The 23429-nt window shown below is 41.2% G+C and overlaps 1 protein-coding gene across 1 annotated transcript in view; it reads right to left on the reverse strand.

The window, feature by feature from the left end:
* Nucleotides 1–23429, reverse strand: part of GUCY1A2 (guanylate cyclase 1 soluble subunit alpha 2) — a 184475-nt gene that overhangs the window by 131474 nt on the left and 29572 nt on the right. Inside the window, exon 4 of the mRNA XM_063330286.1 lies at nt 21657–22375. Coding sequence (XP_063186356.1) covers nt 21657–22375 — 719 coding nt within the window. The remainder of the gene's footprint in view (nt 1–21656; nt 22376–23429) is intronic.

The raw sequence follows: 23429 nt of genomic DNA on the forward strand, positions 1-23429 counted from the left end.
AAAACATTTTAAAGCTGTAATTAAAATTATCATCTAGTAAAAGCATGAGGGAAATTCACCAGCCAATAATAACAGCATTACAAACCAGTCTCATTTGCAAGATAACCATGGAACTTCAAGTGCAATACTACACTTCAAGGGTGCTTTCTCCAAAGCCTACTGTCCTGAACAAAAATCTAAATAACTGGGAGGTAATAGCTTCATTCATCTAAAGAACACTTTTAATGCAGTGTATCTCAAATTGCTTTTCATGTTCTAGATGTATAGGACATAAATAAGATTTTATTTAGCAACATGTATTCAGAGAAAGGAACTGTTTCATTTGACAGCGACAGGCAAACACTTCAAAAGTGAAATTTTGCAAACGTCTAACAGAACACAGGTACGCTACACACCCTTGCAATGTGAGCTCCTAAAGTCTATCTTTATTTTTCATTTATCAGTGCTTTTCCTAATACATGCATATGTAAATAATAATAATATATATGGTCTCACTGTCCAGTGTGCAGTTCGTTCATGTATTATCAGAACATCTATGGAAGATGCACTCTGTTGTGATGTACACGTTACAATTACCTAAAGAGTATAGTATAAAAAAATTAAGATATTATGCTTTTCTAAAAGTAAACATGGCCACATGCCATATTTTAGATCAATTAAGATATTATTTTAAAAATATTATATTAATATTATTAATACATTCAAAAGTACGAAAATTCTGAATTTCCAAATGTCAACAGTGGTATACTCAAAATATGTACTGATTGCTTTATTCATATGTTCCTATTTACTTAGCAGAAATCTTTAAAGTAGAAAATTAAAACCCTTCAATGAGAAAGAAAAAAGAAAATCAAGCAACCTGGTACTCTTAAAAGTAAGTACATGGGTGGATTATCATTGCCTAAGTAAAAAGATATTTCTTCACCTCTTCTTTTCAGGCTCCTGTGCAAAGCAGATAAGAAATGCTACCATATAACTGTTCTTCCTCTCTTAAACAAATGCAAGATAACAGAAAATCAGACTTTCTGAATTACAATTTGATTTTAGTTTTATAGTAGGGTGCTTCTGTAATTCCAGCAATAGGCCACTTGAAGGAATACATTTTTGTCTGTTTTCATCTTAGCTAAAATCCTGCGTCTTTCATAGTAATTTGCACAAATCCTGTTAAATTTAGTGGAGACAAGACTTGTCTTCCAATGAAGAGCAGTGTTAAATAACTGTAGCAAGCTCTTGTGCAAGCGCAGTGCCAAGTACAAGATTCTGTCTGGCTATCTCAGCCTCTTGTTTGTCTGTATCAGAACTCACAGAATCACAGAAACTTCAGAGTTGGAAGGGACCTCTAGAGATCATCTAGTCCAACTCCCCTGCTAGAGCAGGATTGCCTAGAGCACATCACTCAGGACTGCATCCAGGCGAGTCTTGAAAATCTCCAGAGAAGGGGACTCCACAACCTCCCTGGGCAGCCTGTTCCAGTGCTCTGTCACCCTCACCATAAAGAAGTTTTTACGTGTATTTGAACGGAACTTCCTATGTTCCACCTTGTGCCCATTGCCCCTTGTCCTGTCACTGGGAACCATTGAAAAGAGTCTGGCTCCATCCTCCTTCAACCCACCCTTTAGATACTTGTATGCCATAATAAGGTCTCCCCTCAGCCTTCTCTTCTCCAGGCTAAAGAGTCCCAGCTCTTTCAGCCTTTCCTCATAAGGGAGATGCTCCAGTCCCTCAATCATCTTAGTTGCCCTTCGCTGGACTTGCTCCAGTAGTTCCCTGTCCCTCTTGAACTGGGGAGCCCAAAACTGGACACACTACTCCAGTTGTGGCCTCACCAGTGCAGAGTAGAGGGGGAGAATGACCTCCTTCAACCTACTGGCCACACTCTTCCCTATGCAGCCCAGGATGCCATTGGCCTTTTTGGCAACAAGGGCACATTGTTGGCTCATGGATAATTTACTGTCTACCAGGACCCCCAGATCCTTCTCCTCAGAACTACTTCCCAGCAGGTCCACCCCTAACCTATACTGGTGTTTGGCATTCTTCCTCCCCAGGTGCAGGACCTTGCACTTGCTTTTGTTGAACCTCATTAGTTCTTCTCTGCCCAGCTCTCCAGCCTGTCCAGGTCACGCTGGATGGCAGCACGGCCCTCCGGAGTGTCAGCCACCCCTCCCAGTTTGGTATCATCAGCGAACTTGCTGAGGATACACTCTGTCCCATCATCCAAGTCATTAATGAATATACTGAACAAAATTGGACCAAGTATTGACCCCTGAGGGACACCACTGGTTACAGGCCTCCAACTAGACTCTGTGCCGCTGATCACAACCCTCTGAGTTCTGTCACACAGCCAGCACTCGATCCACCTCACCATCACCTCATCTAGCCCATACTTCCTCAGCTTCCTAATGAGGATGTTATGGGAAACAGTGTCAAAAGCCTTGCTAAAGTCAAGGTAGATGACATCTACGGCTCTCCCCTCATCCAGCCAACCCGTTATAACATCATAGAAAGCTATCAGATTGGTCAGGCATGATTTGCCCTTGGTAAATCCATGTTGACCACTTCCAATAACTTCCTGTTCCTCTACGTGTTTGGACATGACATCCAGAATGAGTCGCTCCATTACCTTCCCAGGGACAGAGGTGAGACTAACCGGCCTGTAGTTCCCTGGCTCCTCCTTCTTGCCTTTTTTGAAGATTGGAGTGATGTCAGCCTTCCTCCAGTCCTCAGGCACCTCTCCTGTTCCCCATGACCTTTCAAAGACAATGGAGAGTGGTCTAGCAATAACATCTGCCAGCTCTCTCAGCACTCGCGGGTGCATCCCATCAGGGCCCATGGACTTATGAATGTCCAGATGGGCCAAGTGGTCTCTGACCCGGTCCTCCTCAACTGAAGGAAAATCTTCCTCTCTCCAGACCTTCCCCCTTGCCTCCAGGGTATGGGATTCGTGAGGGACGACTTTATCAGTGAAGACCAAAGAAAAGAAGGCATTCAGTAGCTCTGCCTTCTCTGTGTCTTCCACCACTAGGGCACCCGTATCATTCATCAGTGGGCCTACATTTTCCCTAGTCTTCCTTTTTCTATTGATATACTGAAAGAATCTCTTCTTATTGTCTTTAACTGCAGTGGCCAAGCTGAGTTCTGATTGAGCTTTGGCCCTTCTAATTTTCCCCCTGCATAGCTTTGTTATATCTTGATAATCCTCATAAGTTGCCAATCCCCTTTTCCAGAGAATGTAAGCTTTCCTGTTTTTCCTGAGGTCCAGCCAAAGCTCTCTATTTAGCCAGGCTGGTCTTCCCCGTCGGCTCGTTTTTCGAGACATGGGGATGGCCTTCTCCTGTGCTTCTAAGAGCACCTGCTTAAAGTAAGACCAGCCTTCCTGGGCACCTTTGCTCTTCAACACTCTCTCCCAAGGGACACTCTCAACCATGCTCCTAAACAGGCTAAAGTCTGCCCTTCGGAAATCCAAGGTGGCAGTTCTGCTGGCTCCCCGCCTTGCCTCACCAAGAATTGAAAATTCTACCATTTCATGGTCACTGTGCCCAAGACGACCTCCAACCTTTACATCCCCCACAAGACCTTCTCTGTTAACAAACAGTAGGTCCAGTAGGGCACTTCCCCTAGTTGGTTCCTTCACCAGCTGTGTTAGGAAGTTGTCTTCCACACACTCCAGGAACCTCTGGGACTGTTCTCTCTCTGCTGTGTTATATTTCCAGCAGACGTCTGGGAAGTTGAAGTTCCCCGCAAGAACAAGGGCAAATGATCGTGAGACCTCTGCCAGCTGCTTATAGAATACTTCATCAGATTCTACATCCTGATTAGGGGGTCTATAACAAACTCCCATCACGATGTCTGCCTTGTTGGCCTTCCCCTTAATTCTTATCCATACACACTCAACACTGTTATTCACACTGTTAAGTTCCAGACATTCAAAACTGTCCCTAACATAGAGGGCCACCCCGCCACCTCTCCTTCCTTGCCTATCCCTTCTGAAAAGTTGGTAGCCATCAATTACCGCACTCCACTTGTGTGTGTCTTCCCACCACGTTTCTGTGATGGCAACTATATCATAGTTTCCTTGCTGAACAATGGCCTCCAGCTCCTCCTGTTAATTCCCCATGCTGCGTGCATTAGTGTAGATGCACTTCAGCTGGGCTAACTGTCCTGCTACTTCCTTGGGGGGACAAGCCCTAATGCTAACACTTTTACCCAGAAGCACTGGTATGCTGCTCCCGGGCACCACTTTTGTAGTCCTGGTTTCATCCCCATCCCCCTTCAAACCTAGTTTAAAGCCCTGTGAATGAGCCCTGCTAATTCTTGTCCCAGAAACAAATTCGTTTGTTTCCTATAGCTTTTTGACTCTTCCCAAATCCCAGTGTTTTACAAAAATACGTCTGTAACAAACATATTCACAGTAAATGGGTCCCAGTAATTAGGGCACTCAGGTAAACTTTTCAGAATGTTTCAGATCCAAGTTTAATACAATCCTCTCCCCCGCCCCCCACCCCTCCTCCAGGAGAGGTTATTTCAAATGTAGATCATTTTCATGAAAAAGAACAGAGTTATATTATTAGGTTCTTCTCACAGATCTGCAGTATCAGATTGCCAAATATCCATTAGTGATACATTTCTTCAAAGGGAATAAATCCACAAATTAGACTAATTTCTCAGTCTTACTTCTGCTAAAGGGAAGACAGGTTTACTCGAGTCCTTTATAATCTGCAGTGGGATATCTGTCCTGCCTAGCAGAATGCCATATTTCTGTTCATTTTCTCTATCTCAAGTGGGAAAGCACCAGGCAGCCTTTAGGTAGATTACTACCTACAAACACAAATGCATGAAGAATTATACAGGGAAGGATCTGTTAAGCTTAAACTCCCAAGGCATTTTTTTTTATGATTCATACAACACTTTTTTGAAAGAAGCAAGCCACATGCTTTTTAATCTATGCACGGATCTGAAACTCTCTCTTTTTTTTTAATTCCGTAACACGCTATCGAATACTGATTATCTGTACAATTTTCATTTCAGCAGATGCAATTAACAAACACATGCAGATACCCTAAAAATGTTAATAACTCTTCAGCTTCTTAAAAAATGGAATCTGTTTTTCCTCTGTGTGTAATCCTCCTGCTTCTCCAGTCATGTGTGAAAGCTCTGTTTGAAGAGCAACCCCTAACACTTGCTATATAATACATCGTAGAAAGCAATTAACAGAGGGAAGCATAAGGCCATCTCTAATCTGGCAGCTAGCTATTTCTGACATAAATTTGCATATTGCATAGCCAGGAAAAGTGTTACAATAAAGTCTTCTTTCAGAAAAGGACCCTAAGTAGGAAAGTACCCATGTGTCTGCTTAAAGAAGCCTCCTGGGTACCCACTACTGTGAAGACTATTCATGGGGGCAAAAAATTGCAGTGGTGTGTCCATTGATTTGGATGACACACTGCCACAATTGTTTTCAAATACCAGGGCTAACACAGCTAAAGGGTCCAGGCTTCTCAGTGGGATCACCAAGCAAGGACCTGGAGACCCAGAAGAACCACAACTGTGCTTTGTTCTAGAACCACATTGCACAAGAAAGCCTTGCCCAGAGAGGGGAGGAGGACTCCCCCTGCTCCAGACTAATTATGAAACATAGATAAACTGAAGGCGGTTATAGATAAAGGGATTCGAAGGTGGTCAAACAAAGGGAGAGAAACATGTCCCAGAATATTTTGTTCAAAAACATCCAATAGTCATTAACTGATATCAGAAAGAAAGTCCTGGTCTTGAGAAATTATTGTGCTTATGTTCCTTGAGTTTCTGCCACATCCTTGCTAAAGGCATTAAACTACAAGCCGAGAGGACTTACATCTTATGGGCCTCTTCAGTATAGAGGTAAGCACCAGGAGGGAGCAAGGTGACTTAGGTATAAGTTCTCGTTTCTCTCACAGACAAAATCAGGTAGAAATTAATAGGAATGTAAGGACAGTGGCATTCATTAAAACAAGATAACAGAGTAACAGAGTGTATGTCATAAACTTAATCATAAATGGCTATGTTATATACAGGATCATAGCAAACTGAGCTTAAACTGCTAACTGAACGTACACCTGTGCTCAACCATGATATATTAGGAGGTTCCGTGTTTTTTCCTACATGGTACCTATCTGCTTAGAATCTGAGCAACCCAATGCAGAGACTATGTCATCCCACAAATCTACATACAGGCACGAACTATAGACCCTTTGGGGTAATGCCTAAGTATAAATAATAAAGGCAAATATAAAAGATACCTAGGGACCTTAGCTGGAGGACTGTTTGGGCCTCTCCCACATAACATCACATCCACCTGCATTCACATTAAGGCATGCACCTTCAGAACACAGTTTCAAATTGAAAACCTTATCTTAGATAATGTTTCCAGCTCATATATTGTCGGAGACTATTGATCAAATCAAATCCTGGAGAATGTCACAAATGATTTAACGGTGTTTCGCCAATGACTTAGAGAAAAGTAATCAGATATTGGATCCAAAAGAGGACACAAGCCCACAAACAAACAATATTTTATGCACTTTTAAAACTTTTTTTTTGTTAGGAAAAAACTTAATACTCTGATGGTAACTCTGGTAACTGCCGAGAACCAGCACTGCCTAGCTGCAGCTCAGGCAGCAAGGTGGGATGGTTTGGTAAGAAAAGAATTCGAATATGAAATGCAAGAACAACAGTCACCTGGTGTGGCAGCTAAACATGATGTCAAGGAGACACAGCAACTCACCGTATCAGTTGTCCCTAGCAGGTACAGTGCCTGGGGCACAGAGCAGCGTGCCTGCAGGGAGGCAGGCATATGGAAAAGACATCACTGCCTGCGCAAGTGCAGGTTGCCTATTGCATCTGCAGGAGCACAGTGGGGGCTGCAGATCATGGTCTTCTTCTGTGACCATCTCCTGCTTCTGCAGGAACTCCTGCACTCTGAACTCTGTAAATAAAATAAAAACATCCAGGACTGTCCTCTGGCTTGGTGACCAACAGGCAAGGAATGGTGTGGGTTCACATGACTGATCTCCTTCACTCTCCCAAACCGAGTGGTCACATCCAGAATCCCCCTGCGAAACTCTTGACCCTGGTCCAGGAAATGTTTGGGAGATTAATAATTGGTACTGGCCAAAATCATGCCAAGGAGCATCTCACCATTTAAGAGTACGAACAATTGTGCAGAGCCTCCAAATGTTTCCTGGTCACTAGTCCACACACAGCCGGTGATGTGTGGTATGATCCCCACACTCCAGCTGTGGACCTAGGAATGGGGTTGCAGTGGACCAGATGGGAAGAGCAGACAACAAGTGAAGAGTCAGTGTCCTGGTTTAGAGAGCTGGTCATGCAGGAGAGGAGACCATGAAAATGGGTGAGACAGAGGACAGTGTCCCTTCAGGGGACAAGACAGACACGCTGTTTGCTTTGCATATACTCAGCTCATTTACTGATTGACAAAGTTCATTAATAACATTATTTTAAAACATATTTATTCTCCATCACAGCCCTTTCTTTTGAGGGAAGGGAGTATTAACCGTTTGCTAATATGACTGATTTGCCTCAGTGATGCTCAGCTGCATCAAGGCTGGGACCAACTAAACTGAACAAAAGCATTTATATAAGAATTTCAAAAGGCAACAGCACTGCTGCAAGATTGAGGCATGCAGCAGTGGTCCTCACTCAGCTGAGGTACCAAAGAAGCCTGAACTCTGAAATGGAGCTGTCAGCTGAGAAACAAGAGCTCGCTCAGATCTAAAACGTCCCTTCCCCAGCATAATCAGTCTGGAGGCAGCAACACTTCTGTAAGGTCATTAGCTGTTAACCAGCTGCTCATGCTCTGGGGGAATTTTGGATAATTTCCATGCCCCGAGGAGGTCCCTTCGGAGGTTGCTTTACTGCTGATACTGCATAGGTTGCTGACTCGCTGCTGGGCAAAGCCGCAGCACTGCTCAGCTGAACAGCCCCTGGCGCCAGCCTGGCTCAGGCATCACGTCACACTAGCAACACTGACTTGGCTTCTCGTTCACAACTGGTCAGGCCGGAGCAGTTTAGAGGTGAAGTTCATCCACATTTTCCAGCAAAATACCCCCCAGGGTATTTTAGAGTTATCTGTGCGCCCGCTATATTTCTGTCCAGTTCTGCCAATGCAGAGTTCAATACACAGGAGCAATGGGCTAACGTGCCCTTCAAAGTGTCACCCAGCAAAACTATTCCCATATAGACACGTTCTTTGAATACCAAGAGCTTTTTGGTGATAGAGTATTTTGTAGGGGACATTTTTATCTGCACCACAAAAAAAAACCCCAACAGATCAAACTTTCTGCAAGATACCATAATTTCACCTCAGACATCTCACTCAGCTGTTGTTTCCTGTGGCAGATTGCAGGTTAATTCCCTCTATATTATGATTTTGTAAAATGAGACCTGCGTTAAGATAATATTAATAATAATTTTAATATATCTATTTTGATTAAAACATCTGAAGACAAAATCTGGGATCTGTCCTGTTTTCTTAATTAAATCATTTCTCGACAGAGTTCTCCTTGACTTCACACAGAATTTATATCCTTACCCAGTGGTTACTCAGACCAGCATTTGACGATTTCACTGTAAGATCTGCCAGTGAAAGGAGCCTAGGGTTTGGCCTACAAATAGCCGCTTGTAGCTGAAAAACAATGCAGAAATAAATACTTGGGGGGGGGGGGTGGCCAATCAGTTCTTTCACCTTATAATTTTGTAGAGGTTTGTACTTTGACATAGGTAGAAAACAGTGCGTTGGTTACTTCTTGTTATGAATCCATTTGAAATTTTGTGGACATTTCCCATAATGAATGCTACAATCTCTTCTTCTACAGTGACTATAGAAATGAATCTTATAATGCCAATCAAATTAACACATACAAAAAAGATAAAGCTTATACAATTTTTTAAGGCACGGACAAAAATTATTTTTTTCTAAAAAAAGAAAATAATTATTTATGATTGCCTCCCTTTTAAACTAAAAGAAATACAGTGATACAGTATTGACGAAGTTAACGCCTCCTATTTAGAAATAAGTCTAATTCCCTGAACACGCCATATGGACAGCTTCTGTTACCAAAAGAGTTTCATGCTCAAGACATTTGTAGGAGCAGCCACCAATTTTATTTTCTGCATTTAATGTCAAATTAGACTTTATTTTGCTCTCCTTACTCCTACTCAAAATAAGTCCCCTTCTCCCAGAGAAATCCTGTTGAAACTGGGCTGATGATAACTACTAAGACAAATCGAGAAGTAACATCTTATTTATCCCGAGCAAAGGTAACAGGTTTTGATCCCACAGTATCAGGATGATGTACTTAATTTAGAATTGTAACTTGATTTATGTTATCAGTCAGGGGTCAGGAGATCCTGACCACATCCGCTGGCACTTCTCTTTGCTTTTATACTCTTGGACACACCTTACTACAGCAATACTCTCAGAATGAATGCTTTTTTATTGTTACAGTTGTTTCACAGAATATTCTACAAAAAAAATTTGGGATTTCTGAACAGTGCAAGCAGTGGGCTACTAGGATGGTCCTTCAAGTTCTGTTAGTCTGGTATGGTACCCTGGTGTATTCATCACATTAAGCGAGCCCATATATGATTATATGACACTATGGGAAAAAGCAGAATCAGAGCAAATAAGTCAGTTATTTTTAAATACTGTTTATGGATTTGTCAGTGTTATTCCCATGTCCCCAGAACTCTCTGGGGAGTTCCCCATCACCCAAAATGGCTCCAAAAGCCTTTCAGGACCCTCTGATGCTGCTGAACATAGCTAGGAAACCTCTCGGATGTTTCTGCATTTTTGGCTGACAGAAAATATTCTCAGCTATTTTATCCCATATTCCCAGGAACAAATGCCAGAAACTGAATATTCAAGACACAGAACAGAAGTTATCCAATAACTGAATTTGAAGCCTTCCTGAGCAAAGAGGAAATAGACTGAATCAGCAGTCCACTGAGATGAGTGAAAAAATTTGATCCCCTTTTAATGATATGTTCCATGCTTCTTTCACATGAAAATTAAGCAACACTGCCTGTCTGCACAGCACTAACATTGTTGCCATAGTCAGTATTTTTATAGCATATTTTTCATTTAAAATGAAAAATTAAATACAATTCAACGAAGCTGAAAAATCAAAGTTCTTCAAATATGAAATATCTCCTTCAATATTTGCCGAGAACTGGTATTTTTCCCCTTGGGTTTCAGTGGAGCTGAAATAAACATAGCCTCTTCTGTTCTTTTCTTGGTAGCTCTCCTTTATTGGCATAACAGAACTCTGGGAAAAGGAGATCTCTTCATTCCTTTTGCCTGACTTTTGCCAGGTGCAATGTCCATGGAGGCAGAAAGTACTTTCACAGGGGAGTCATCCAAAAGCCTGCACTGCAAAGAACTCGGAGACACAGCAAGCACAGCTGAGAATTATCCCCAGGCTCTGCTAATCAATTCAAACATTCCCTCTGCTGCATATCTTCGAGGTAACAAAGCAGAAAGCACCAAGGTTTTTACAAAAAATTGCAGCAATTCTTTTATATTTAAGTAAAACATTTAAAATATAATTAATTTAGAATTCACTGGGCACTTCCCATGAAAGTTTTACACTAATATAAGAAATCAGTCTGTGTTGTATCATATAACATCAGTTTTATTATTCCTTTCTACGCAAAGTCATGCAGATGAGGAGAAGCCACTTGACAAATTAAGTCATCCAACACTATTTATGAGGGGAAGGATTAAAAGATGAATATAAGTGGCAAAGATCCTTGGCATCGGTGGAAGGAGGGCACATAACTGAGTCCCCTGATTCACACCTCATGCCTATTCTGGGGCCCATGTCTCTCTGTCAACGATCTTCCCTTCTCAAACAGAACCAAAACAGCAGAATGAGCTGAGATGTTGCAGAGGAGCCTACCCCCATCACACACAGAATGAAAAAGAAGCTAGTCTGCCCAGGTTTTTTTTGATTCCTCAAGCCATTGAGCATGCCTTTTCTTTTGTTTTGTGACAGACGTATTGATCCTTCAACAGCCACAACGGAAGGCCTCACAATTTATCTCAATTTGAACATATTTGTCCATTAAAATACCTGCTTAAGAAATAGATTTATTAATAGATTGCTTGCAAATTTGGGGTCATTCTTCAAATTCTCCCAAACACAGCACAGGCCAAATCTTTTTTATGCCCTAAGCTTTTATTTTACAATTTTTTCAGAAGCAGTTTTCTTTGTAACCTGTCAATGTAAACCATCTTTTTTAAACACTTCCATAATATTATCTGTACTGTCTTAAGGAGGATCCCCTAGACCTGTACTTTCACCAGAACAGACGTTTTTAAAGCTACCAGTTCAGCGTTTGAGGAGGGAAGTGCTAGACTGAAGTACTGAGACGTGACATAATCAGACCCTAACAAGTTCAGACACAACAGCATTCCACTAAAGCACAGGAATATTTCTAGGAAAATGCTGTTGGAAAGACATAGCAATTAATAGGTAAAATCCTTATTTATGCAGATCAAACTACATAAGAGACTTTTCTAGGCACATCATCTTTGGATCAATCTCTAAATATTCAAAGAAAAAAAAAAGGTGGCGCGAAAATTAACATGAAATATGTTTATATTCCTGATAGAACTGCATAGACCCTGCTCTGCTAGTGGTCCCACAGTAGACTGAGAACCATTACAGAAAAAGCTGCTGTCCAGTGTGAACAATACGATCAATTCCAGTTCTTAGAAAGAAAGAAATAGAGGAAGAAGTATCATAAAATACATAAAACTCACACAAGCGGTGATAGAAACTGCATTGGTTAAAATGTTCAAAGTAACGTTTAAATGTGTTCTCACTTGAGACTGAATTTTAAAATCCTTACTTCTTTCTGAGGTGTCAAAGTACCAAATGTTTATTACTTGTTTGCAATCAGCAAAGAGGAACAAGTTTATTCTGTTTTGAACTAATACAGGAGGAAAATTATGTGTTAGGAATATCTTACATGCCTGTCCTGGCTCTGTGGAAGACGAACATTTAATTTTCTTTTCAGATACTCATTCTAAGTGCTCACTTCTAAAAGCCAAAGGTTAGTGACAGGAACAAATTATATAAATATTATTTTATGGGTTAACTCATTTCACTTTCTTTAAACATGATGATATGAGGGGGGCGTTATATACTTTTTAAAAGGAAATATATCATAGATAGTTTTAGCCAGAGAGAATGTGAATACATGCAGTTCTAAAAGACATATTCAAAAATATGATGAATGAGACAAACTACAAAATTTAAGGAATCCTCAAAACAGCACATTGCAAAACTCTGGATTTTTTTTTTTTCCCAATGATGGGGCAGGCAGAAGAACCTGGGCACATCTCTATGTTCCCTCTAAGCCATACTTTTGTGATTTACGTAACTCCTACGTCTAACACATTGATTACTGAGATAATTTCTGTCTTAGCATGTGACAAAGGAATATTCCCAGAGTAGCGAATCCACAGTTATCCAACCACGGGTCTGCCTGGCTGGGCTGTATGCTTGAATGATGACTCCCTCCTCAGCAGTGCAAAGAATTGCAAAGGAAAGGCTTGTCCTTCCTGAGCGAGTACTCCTGGCTCTTCAACACGCCCTTTCACCATTCCAAAACATGTGCTGAAACGATGATTAGAACTGCTGGCATGGACCCCTGCCTGGCAATAGGTGATCTGCTGTTATTGTGACTGTCAATCACTGCCCTTGGAAGACTCTGGAGAAAACAGAGTAAATATCGCATATCTTCAGCAAGACTAAAAGGCAGCAAGACATGACCTAGTCAAACTTACTCACGTCACACCATTTTCCACTCTGCATCCATTAAGGTTGCCATTGCTGCTCAAAGATAATAGAAACACTGCGCCTAAGTATTAGCAAATCAGCACCTGGCTTTTGCAGGTCACTTTTATAAGTCTTGACTTTTGCAAATCACTATTATCTTACTCTTTCATGCTACTGCTAATTATTCCTAGTGGGGCAACATGTTAAATAAGTTAGGTGTTACTTCATAGTAGTATTTCTTTTGATTTGACTCTTATAACCTCCAAAATTTACAATGTCTGATTAAGCTACATTCCCAGAATATACAAGGGATCAAACCCGGGTGCAAATCACAGGCAAAGTAATTTTCTGTCAGCTGTCTATTCTGCCTGGATTCATGGCCCAGAAAAACACCAGGGAAATTCCTCTTTCATGGAGAGTTTCAGAACTTCAGAACTTTGCCTCCATGGAAATAAAGCATGCAGAATCCAGGACAAGTTTCATGCACAGTGAGCATGAGTAAATTAACATATTTAGAGTCAATCCATGCTGTCTACTACAATATAAACTCAAGAGACTAGATATTTATGAGATAGGATTGGAAGACCCAAGCCAAATAATCGAAAACTGGTCCAAAACTACTAAGCCACACTCAAAACCAAATTGGAAGGGAATCCCATGGTCCTAATTTGAGGTTTCAAGACAAAATTTAAGGTGAAGGGGAAAAGCGGAAAGCTTCCTCTCCACTCCCTGGGCTCTTTGGACATTCGGGGCCACTCTGCAAGCAACCTGGAGTAACTCAGGCTTGCTCTCAGGCAAGGAGCATGCTCCAGGTGCAGGGTTAGCAGAAGGTTTTGGCATTTGCTGGGTAGAATTGACCTTACAACCAAAAGCTGCCAACATAGGTAATGCCAGGCCTTGCATTTGCCGCCCCTCAAAGCAATAAGTTTAGTGTTTATGCTCAGAGGCAAACCCATGTGTTCCCACACCCTCTGACTTCCCACCCATGCACTTGTGGGACCTCATGCACAAAACCCACTCAACCGACAGGGAGACACTCAGGCTTTCCCGCTTCTTTCTAAGGCCACTTTAGCCTCTGCAAAGAGACAGAGAAAAGAAGCCTTAGCTTGACTATGCATTGTCCAGTTGCAAGTGCCAGGACAGGAGGGAGGAAGGTAAACAGTGACTGAATGTCACTTAATTCAACCATCCCAAGGAAAATGGCTTTTTTTTTTCATCACACCTATTCAGATTAGAGGACTGTGATGCCATGAAAAGCAGTCACTCAAGAACTCGCATAAGAAAATGAGGAAAAGGATAAAAACGTATTGTGAATAACCAATACTTAATTTTTAGTCACTAGAAGAGAGAGGTAGAAAAAATGCACTCCTGAAAATCAAACTGAGTTGTGCCTGAGTATTCTCATTATGTAATGTAAAAATTAATGAAATGTACTTTTTTGTTCAGGTTATGACATAGTGTAATTTAGAAACCCATTCAAAGCTTTCAATCAAAGAGAGAAAGATGGACATTTTCATGTGCAAGCAGCTTCCTTATCATAAAAAATTATACAAATAATAAGAGGGGAGAGTTCACCATGGAGTCAAATTGTTTTAATAGCCACTTGACTCAACAAAATAATTTCCAAACAGCTTCTTTGGTTTTCAGCTAATGGAAAAGAGAAGGGAGTATTTTATCTTTAGATTGTTACACTTCCTTTTTAGTCCTATCACTGAAAATATTTTTAAAATGGCATTTTAATTGGCCTGTCTTAAAGAAGAAATATTAAAAATTCTGGGCCCAGTGTTTCACAGTGTTATTAAAGTTATTAAAGTCACAGTGTTATTAAAGTTCTCCGATGCACAACTGCTAGTAAGATAAGAAAGTCATGTCATCTATTGTTTCTCATGATCCATCACAGTCTCTAGAAGCAGCCAAGCCAGCCAATCCAATTCACCTTGAACACCGTCAAAGTCCAAACACATTTTGACAAGCGACCGGGTGGGATGTTAGCATTAGCAGAAACAGAAGACGGAATTTGATTCTGAGAGTTCCAGGAGCCTGCAAAGCAATGGGAGCCTAGTGTCAAAGACTGACTGACTATGAATAAATCAGCTCTGGGAAAAACTAGAATTCCTAGATCATAAGTGACGGATGTCCCTCATGCTAGAATGACTTTCAGGCCGCTTCATTTTAATGTATTAGGAGAGGAGGAAAAACACAATAACAGAGCAAAAGCACAACACTTCAAGACTGTGTATGATGGGTTTTAAATTAGTCTGCCAGTGTCAGGACTGCTCATTTAATTCAGTGGGTCCGGAATAAAAATAAAAAGTAGCAGATAAAGGTTAGACTGTCACTACAAAAAAGGGAACAATGTACTTCCTGGATTTAAAAAAGTGTTATTTTCATACAGTTTCCAATGGTCAACAAACACAATGGGAAAGTGCTCTGCTGAATCAATGGGCAAACAGGCTTCCTTGCCAGCTGCGCCACTCTGCATATGATGTGCTCACAGACCTGGCTGAAAATGGCCACCAACCAGAGAGGTCTCATCTTCACAGTTTCTAGTAAACAGTGGACCTTACATCTGCAGGATGCCACAGAAGCCGACTATAAATTTCCCCTGGTCCAAAAGGTGCTAGAGAAAATTATGGAGGAGTGGTCCTGTGGAGGCTATCAGGTGCAACATCCTGGATGCTCTTTCATCCCGGGAGAGCTGGAAGCTGCGAGGGTGTATTGCAGAAAAGAGCACTTGCAGGCTTAAATTTTTTCTTATATTTTTCATTCAGCATTGTCTGTTGGTCACTGTGAGAGTCAGCATGCTGGACTGGATGGACTTTTGATCTGATTGTACATGGCAAATACACGGTTGAGTGATCGAAAAGAAATATTTGACTTAGAGATGGCACTACCTCATCGCATGGAAGAAGGACTAGATGAAAAAACCAGTAGAAATGAAGAGGGGAAATTCCCACTGGCTCCCACTGAATCAGCCTACATTTTTAAATGAACAGTTGTATATTACTAAGCATTTTTAAAAATCTGGCCATTTACTACATGTCTATCTATACACTTTAGAATCCAACTTTCCAGATACAGTTTTGTTAATCTTGGCTCTGGACTGGTTTATTTTTATTTATTTTGCATTTATCTAAATCAGTACACTGGGACAAATCCCTGATGGTGCGGTCTAGCTCATCTGCCACAAACCTCTCCTCCCCACTGACAACAGATGAGGCGCTGGCTCTGACAGCCTGCACAATCAGTAGAGCTATAAAAAACTGACATTACCGTTTTGCTGGACATTTTACCATTACAGGGTTGGTGTTTCCTGAAAATCTGAATTATATGTGGCATTTGGAACTTCTTGCAATATAACATTTTCAGAGGATTCTTTTTGTCAAACCCAATGTTCATATTTTTTAAATGTTGTATTGGAATTTATAATGGAAAACTTTTTCCTAACAAAAAGTAATTTATGTCTAACATTATTGAATGAAATATTGTAACAAAAGAAAAGTAAATTATTTTCCAGAACACATTTTGCCAAACTCCTGGGGAAGTTGTGATTTTAGTAAAATAGCATATTTAAAGAGAATACATTCCACCAGAGAAATTCTGACCACCTTCAGTAATGCAGTTCTAGGTGCCAGCTTTATTCTTAGACAAATTCTCTAAATTAAAGTGTTCACAGGCCTAACAGTAAGTCAAAGGCCAGTAAGTATCCTTATAAAAGCTGATTTATTTCAAAGATGGAAAAGAGCTGTTAATCTGAGCAGAAGAGCAGCAGTATACAGCTGCACAGTATCTGGCAGGGAACCAAATAATTTCTTTCGTTATTCACTTTCAACTTTCTTGCCAACTGCATGCCAAGCCACAGTTTCAGAAAGGCACCCACAAACCAGTGCTGGCAGGGCTTGTCAATCTGTGCACTAAGAGGACTGGGTCCGATCAAGGACCCAGGGACACAGTGGATCCCCACAAGGGCATCCCCATCTCCTCTCAGTCGGCCCAGTGCTTATGGCATAGGAGTGGCACATGAGGAGGACGTTAGCCAGCGGAGGAAAACCAGGAGAGTCAGTCCTTGTCTTCCCATTCAGCCAAAAAGTGAAGCGGCTCCAGCCACCTCACTGCACTGTCAAGGAGGCAAGTATTTACATCATGTCTCAGATGGCCTTGTTCATTAGTACAGTCAGAAAATGACTGCCCTCAGGAAGTACCCATCAGGAGCTTCCAGCCTTGTCTGGTCAAGAAATAGTGGGAGGGCGGCCCACCTGCACTCACACTAGATAAGCAACTTATTGCTGGGTTGTCAGCTGCATTTTGTCTCGTTCTTTGCAAAAAAAAGACAAAGGGAAAAAAAGTTGAAATGTGGCCTTCATGGCAATTAAAAAAGATTTGTGCAAGTCTCACCATTAAGGTGACGGGGAAGGTATCAGGCTGCTCGAGAAATGCTTAAAATCATTCAGTCAGCAGGATCAGGTAATACCCATTGGGGAGCTCTGTGAAAACAAAGAGCGTATACAAAGAGACGTGGTAAAAGTTGATCTGCCTTAAAAACAAGTGACTCACAGGGATGAGGAATTGGCTTCTGTTGGAAAAGTATGAAAGTGAAAGTCCTGCAGAAGCTTAGATGGGAGACAGCAATGATAGTACCACACAGTATTGCAGTGCTCAAAGTCAAACATCGGAACAGTCATGTCGGCACACTCCCTGCACAGGTGAGAGAGTCACGGAGAGACTTGGGTGCAAACACCCCATTTGCTTTGCGCAAACACCTGGAGGTGTTGCCAGGGAGGGAGCGGTGGTGCTTCCCAGAAGGTCACTTGGCCAGGATGACCCAGCACAGACAACTGTGAGGTGCCTCAAGGAAAGCAGTTCCTGCCCCTCTGTGTCCCAGTGCGCAACCATCAGCTCCCTCACATGCCAGCACCTTCATGATGGACTTGACAGGGACTTCAGAGCACTCCATCAGACAAGTTAAGACCTAGTCCTCTCAATTTAAATTATATCTTAATCCATATGTGACTTCACTAACTTTCATTAAACTCTTTTGGAGTACAGTTGTACTAACCACGTGTGACCTTACAAGCCATCAATCCCAAATAGTTAATAGCCACAATAGATGTATTTTTGATTGTTGCAATAAATAATTGCTTCCAGAGAGAGAGGTATAGAATGAGTTTTCTCAGAGAAGTGAAAACCAGCATTATTTGTGGTCTTGTTATTTAGGGATATTACCCAAAATTTGGGAAACGTGACTGCATGCAAGTGAAGCTCTCTGGTTAAACACACAAAAAAAAATTGAATAAAAATTAGTGTGATATGTGAAAAACAACAGAATGTTTGTACAAGAAGTAGAGCAACAGAGCCCTAATACTCCCTTCAGCATCTGGGTAGTACCATACTACAAGCAATAAACAATAACAAGAATTTAGCTGCATGGGAAAACTGGAAACCTCAGAGGCTGATCACATTCAGCTTTTATACACCTAAAGAGCTGTATGCATACTGGGAAACCTGATCTAAAGACATTCATAATTGTTCATATAGACAATTTTGAATTTACATAACAATCAAGAAAAAACCCAAAGCATCTGTGTGGATAACTTGATCATTGCAGAAAATAAAATGGAAGGACAGAACGGGAAGAAGGGAAGAAAGGATGGAAGTAAACCATCACATCCTGTCTTATCCCGGATTATTTTGTACAATTTGGTTCTTATTCTCCACAGACTTACAAGTGTGTTTAGTTGCAAACTTATAATAAGTTCAAATGAAGTCAGACTGCTGACATAATAAATTTATACAATTACAAAAAAGCACTCTCAAAGTCAGGACAGGTGTTTTTGTTTAATTTGCTTCTGCGTGCTGAGTTAGGGAAAGATCATGATTTGTGACGTCTTTAATCTGAACACAGAGCTGGTGTCAGGCCTAAATGAAAGCTGTTTTGTTATTCTTTCTCACTGCAAGCCTGAAAAAAGATCTAATTTATGTATTGAAATGAAGATAAAAGTGCTTTGAAGAGAGGCTGAAAGGTCCTCTGTTCATTGCAAAGCCTTTTAAATCATTTTTTTTCTTCTTGAGGAACCACTGAGACATCTGAACAGCTTCAAAACTGCAGCAGAGTTGTCTGGGTCACATCCATTCAGCTGCCAAGTCTGAAAAGTGTTGAGGTTACTGCAGAGTCAGAATTTTCTAAAAAAAAGACAAATAGCCGCAAGTGGGTTGCAATCCCAGTATGAACTGAATAGAGGTATGTGGCAGAGAAATAGAGAAATATCTAAGTCAGTTACTGCTGTCTTTTAAGCGGGGTCATGCTTACGGCACTGACCTACCTGCCCAATACTCAACTTCCAAACAAGTTTTCGCAAACTGAAAAAAATTGCAAAATGAGCTACGTGACTGACATGAGCTCTGGGAAAATAATACAGCACGCAGTTCCCAAGGCTCAGTCTATTTTTTTTTACCCAGGAGATATTAAGGAATTGAGTGTGACATAACAGTATTGCCATGTTACTCCTCTCAAAATCTGTGTAAGCAAGACAACAACAACCTCTGAATCTGTGCAACCTTTCATTTTGGAAAAAAAGGGAGTATCTAGCAAAATACACCACATCCTAAGCTTCGTTTAACTACTCACAAACAGAAACTTTTGAAAGTACTTATAAAACACGTGAGTCAGAAGAAAATACCACTCCAGCTAAACTGACGTTCTCAAATTAATTCCTATGCCTGCAGCACATCATTTACTTCAGATCCTTTGCACTTTGCCATCACCCTTTTGTCTCTCATTTACACCTTACTGTTTAAGACACAATTTTTCTCTTAAATGCTGGCAGACAAAGCATTTACTGCCATTCCCTTTCACCTGCTTCTCAAGAAAATCTGAATTGCTACTACGGTGCTCGTACTGACACTTGTTGTTCAGGCTCCGACTCAACACGTGTACGACAGAGAGGGTCACTCACTCTCCTGAGTGGCAGCTGGGCACACGACTGATTTGATTCATTACCCACCTGTGACAACACACGGTACAAACCACAGCAATGATGCAAGGATGCACTCAGAGCTGCACAGCTTGATGGTAGAGAACAAGCTTTTGAAATCAGAGTTGCTTCCCAAACTGGCTGCTAAAACCTGCCTCCAGCAAGCTCCACTCCCTGCCACCTCTCCTATGAGCAAACCACAAGTGTATGAAACCTGCCCAGGTTTGTTTGTTTAACTTGTAATTAGATAGGGGAAAAAAAAAAATTTAAAGCACTTCGACCCCCCCAAACCTTCTTCCTCTTCAGAGTGATTTACTGCAGATTCATGAAGAACAGAAATTGGTGGAAGGGCTGTGAGTCTGTCCCAGGGCAGGGGAAGGTGACTGAGAGGGATGGGCAGGCTCCAAGGGAGGAAGGGGCACAGCACAAGCCTCTTTCAGAACAGAAACAATTGTGCCAAAACGTAACTCAGAGCCAACACCTCCAAACTTTTCAAACAACACTTCCTTTTCATAATTAAAGACTAGAGTGACTTTGAGGACAGATTCTGAAAAATAAACTCCTATTTGGTTTTAAATAGTTTGAATTACATCAATACATACAAAATGAGAAGCACTATTTTGATTCTCTTGGGGGAACATGTTGTTTCCAGGGGAAAATGCAGCAGAAACATGTTTATTAGTGCCAAAGAGTGGTGCCAAAGAGGAGCTGGAAAGATTGCTGCTGTTAGAAGTGGCTATATTTTGAAAAGAACCCAGAATTTGATATGCAGTTACCATGGGAGTCTTTCTGAAACTCTGGCCCAGTGTAGGTAGCAAAACAGAGTGGAGTTTGTCAAGCTATATCCAGACCACCTAAACGGTAAACATGGCACCCATAGGCAGAACTTAGGTGTCTAAGTATCCAGTGTGTTTGAGATTGACTATCCTTGGGTGCTCTCTCTTAAAATCCGTGCAAATCAATAATTTATTGACTTAGGGCAGCAGTATTTCCAAGGCACCCGCACATAGGCTTTCAACGTAAGCATTAAGTCCAAGTACTTTGGTGCATAAAGCTAGAACCCAACTTCACACCAGAAAACTTTCCCATAATTCAAGGATATGCAATGAGACAAACTCCATCCAAAATTTGGAGAGGTCCACTCTAGAAGACATGTTCTCACCTTACTCACCTGAGATGTGCTGAATTCAACATGGGGATGACTAGTTAAGGTAGCTCTCTTCTAAAACATTGAGGGAAGAGGCAGTGTAGGAGGACAAGTGCCTATTTCAATGTCTGGAAAGCATTAAAACTGGCATAAGTGCTACTTGGTACCACTTACAGCTTTGGTTCCCTCAAGTGCAGAGTGAGAGATAAGAAGAACCACAGAGGAAAGCACCATTTTGAAACAGGGAAGTAGGATATAGTAAAGTGGCAGTGTGAACCCTGCAGTGAGAGTCTTTCAGAAAACATACTGAAAACATACTGAAAAACATACTGAAAGCTATTCCCTAGTAAATGGCTTAATAACTATTATTGTTATCATAATATAGCTGGAGTGAAACCAAGGATTAGATATGGTCATTTTGTAAAATTCCTCACCCTTTTGATTTACACTGCACTATTCAATTCCACAGCACAGCATTTTCTGAATGGCAATGTCACAATTTGCTCCAACATCACAGGCAAAGCTTATAACTAATTTAGGAAGATATTCACTTGGCTGGGGAATACCACTTAGCCCCTGTTTGCAAAGCATGTGTGAGCTTTCCAGAGTACACAGGACTTGAGCTGCTTCTCTCTGAATAAATAATCCTCTCCCATCACATACATATACACACATCCCCATCCAAATTAATGTTCTTACCTTATCTTTATTTTCAGAGTCAGAATCCTCACGTTTGGTCCGAATGACAAAGGGAGTAGATAATCTCAGGAGAACTCGTTCAAATGTGGCACTGATTTTAGGAGAAACTATGTCAAAGCAGTCTTGGAATTTCAGAGTTTTATGACTGTCACATCTGAGCTGCTTCCTAAGACCTTCTCCAAGCTGGAGAATCAGCATGTTTGGATCAAACATCAGATGAAACGGGAAAGCTCTGCAGAAGGTGCTGATGCTAATCCTCAGGTCTAAGGGGGACTGAGAAGTTCCCGGTGGAAGTGCTTTTGTGATATTTGCATTTTCATGTTCTTTGATAAGGAAAGTCAGACAGCTGCAGTTACCTGTGTTCGTCCCCTCTGAACACAACTTATCATTAGTCACCTGTTCTACTTCCACCTCCAAGCGGTAAATCTTCTTTGCTGCTGCCTTTATCATTCCCATCATTGCAAATCCCACAATCTGATGTGGATGAAAGTAACGAAGCATGAGATTGCCTTCAGGGAGCTCTTTGCATAGGAAAGAAGGGGATTCCAGGGTGGCCTGTCTTCCAAAGGAAGTTCTAATGTGCTCCAGCAAAGCATCAAAGCCATTGAAGAAGTCTTGAAGGGTCCCACCTACAGCTCGAAGAACTCTCTCATTCTCATCAAAGCAGATATTGAAGAATTCCTCCCCAAACTTTTCTTGCATTTCCTCAAACTTCAAACCTATAGGACAACGAGACACCGATCAACAACATAGTATTGCTACTGTGTGACATTTTCCCCTCGTTCTCTATTTGCCCAGTATTTTTCCAAGTCAGCGGGAGTGGCTTTTTCACTGGATACCTACCCATAGGACTTCTGTTTTCTCTGGTGGTTGGGAATAACCCTAGAAGCCATTTTTGCATGTCATTTTATTTCCTCATGCTTTCAGCTTGGTGTCCCAGCCAGCTACTTGTGGGATTTACACTTGCCTGTATCCTTTTCCCTGCTGGAAGCCAGAATACATTAAAATTTCCCGGACTTTTGCATGTCACATGCAGTCCACTATGTGAATGCACCCAGCCATGGGTACATCCCTGCCATTGTTGACGTAGCCACAAATGAGGTTTCTGCTTTTATAGCCCTTCTGTTCACTGCCTTGGTGAGGGATCCAGCTCTTGAATAAGCTACTGGGGTTCAAAGTCAGGCCTTTGGCTTTCAGTAAGCAATGTAAAGCCCTGCAGTCAGGTGACACCTCAGTAGCTGGGGGAGGAGGGTTCTGGGTTTTGTTTTGTTTTTTTAGACAAAATACTTTTCTCATTATAGCTATTGGGCACTGCCAGAAGATACAAAGGAATAATTACTTCTTTTTTGTTGCTTGCAAAGGAAAGCAAAGCCTTTCTATTTTAGGCTTTTACCCTCACCCATTTTTTTAAAAAAAAACCCTGCTTAGAGTGATCTAAACTGCTAGTAAGATGGGACAGCTCTGTGATTTCTCACAATGTCACTTCAAGTCTCCATCACAGAAATTCAAAAGGTTTTGATTTACAGTGGTGGTAAGGCTGGTATTGCTGAAGGCATGAAAAAATATCAGTAATGGAAGCCCCTGGATAAAAATGTGTATCAAATCCTACTCTGGTTTGTTATTTACCATTTTAAGGATTTAAGAAAAAATAGCTTTGAGATGGTTATTAAACATTTGCCTCTGTCTTATTTTAGGGAAGACATGCTTTGTTAAGTTTCATCTGTATATAATCCCCATATCACATAGTAGAGTAACAAAATTAAGCAGTTTGTA

Source organism: Chroicocephalus ridibundus, chromosome 1, assembly GCF_963924245.1.
Source record: "Chroicocephalus ridibundus chromosome 1, bChrRid1.1, whole genome shotgun sequence".
Taxonomy (NCBI): Eukaryota; Metazoa; Chordata; class Aves; order Charadriiformes; family Laridae; genus Chroicocephalus; species Chroicocephalus ridibundus.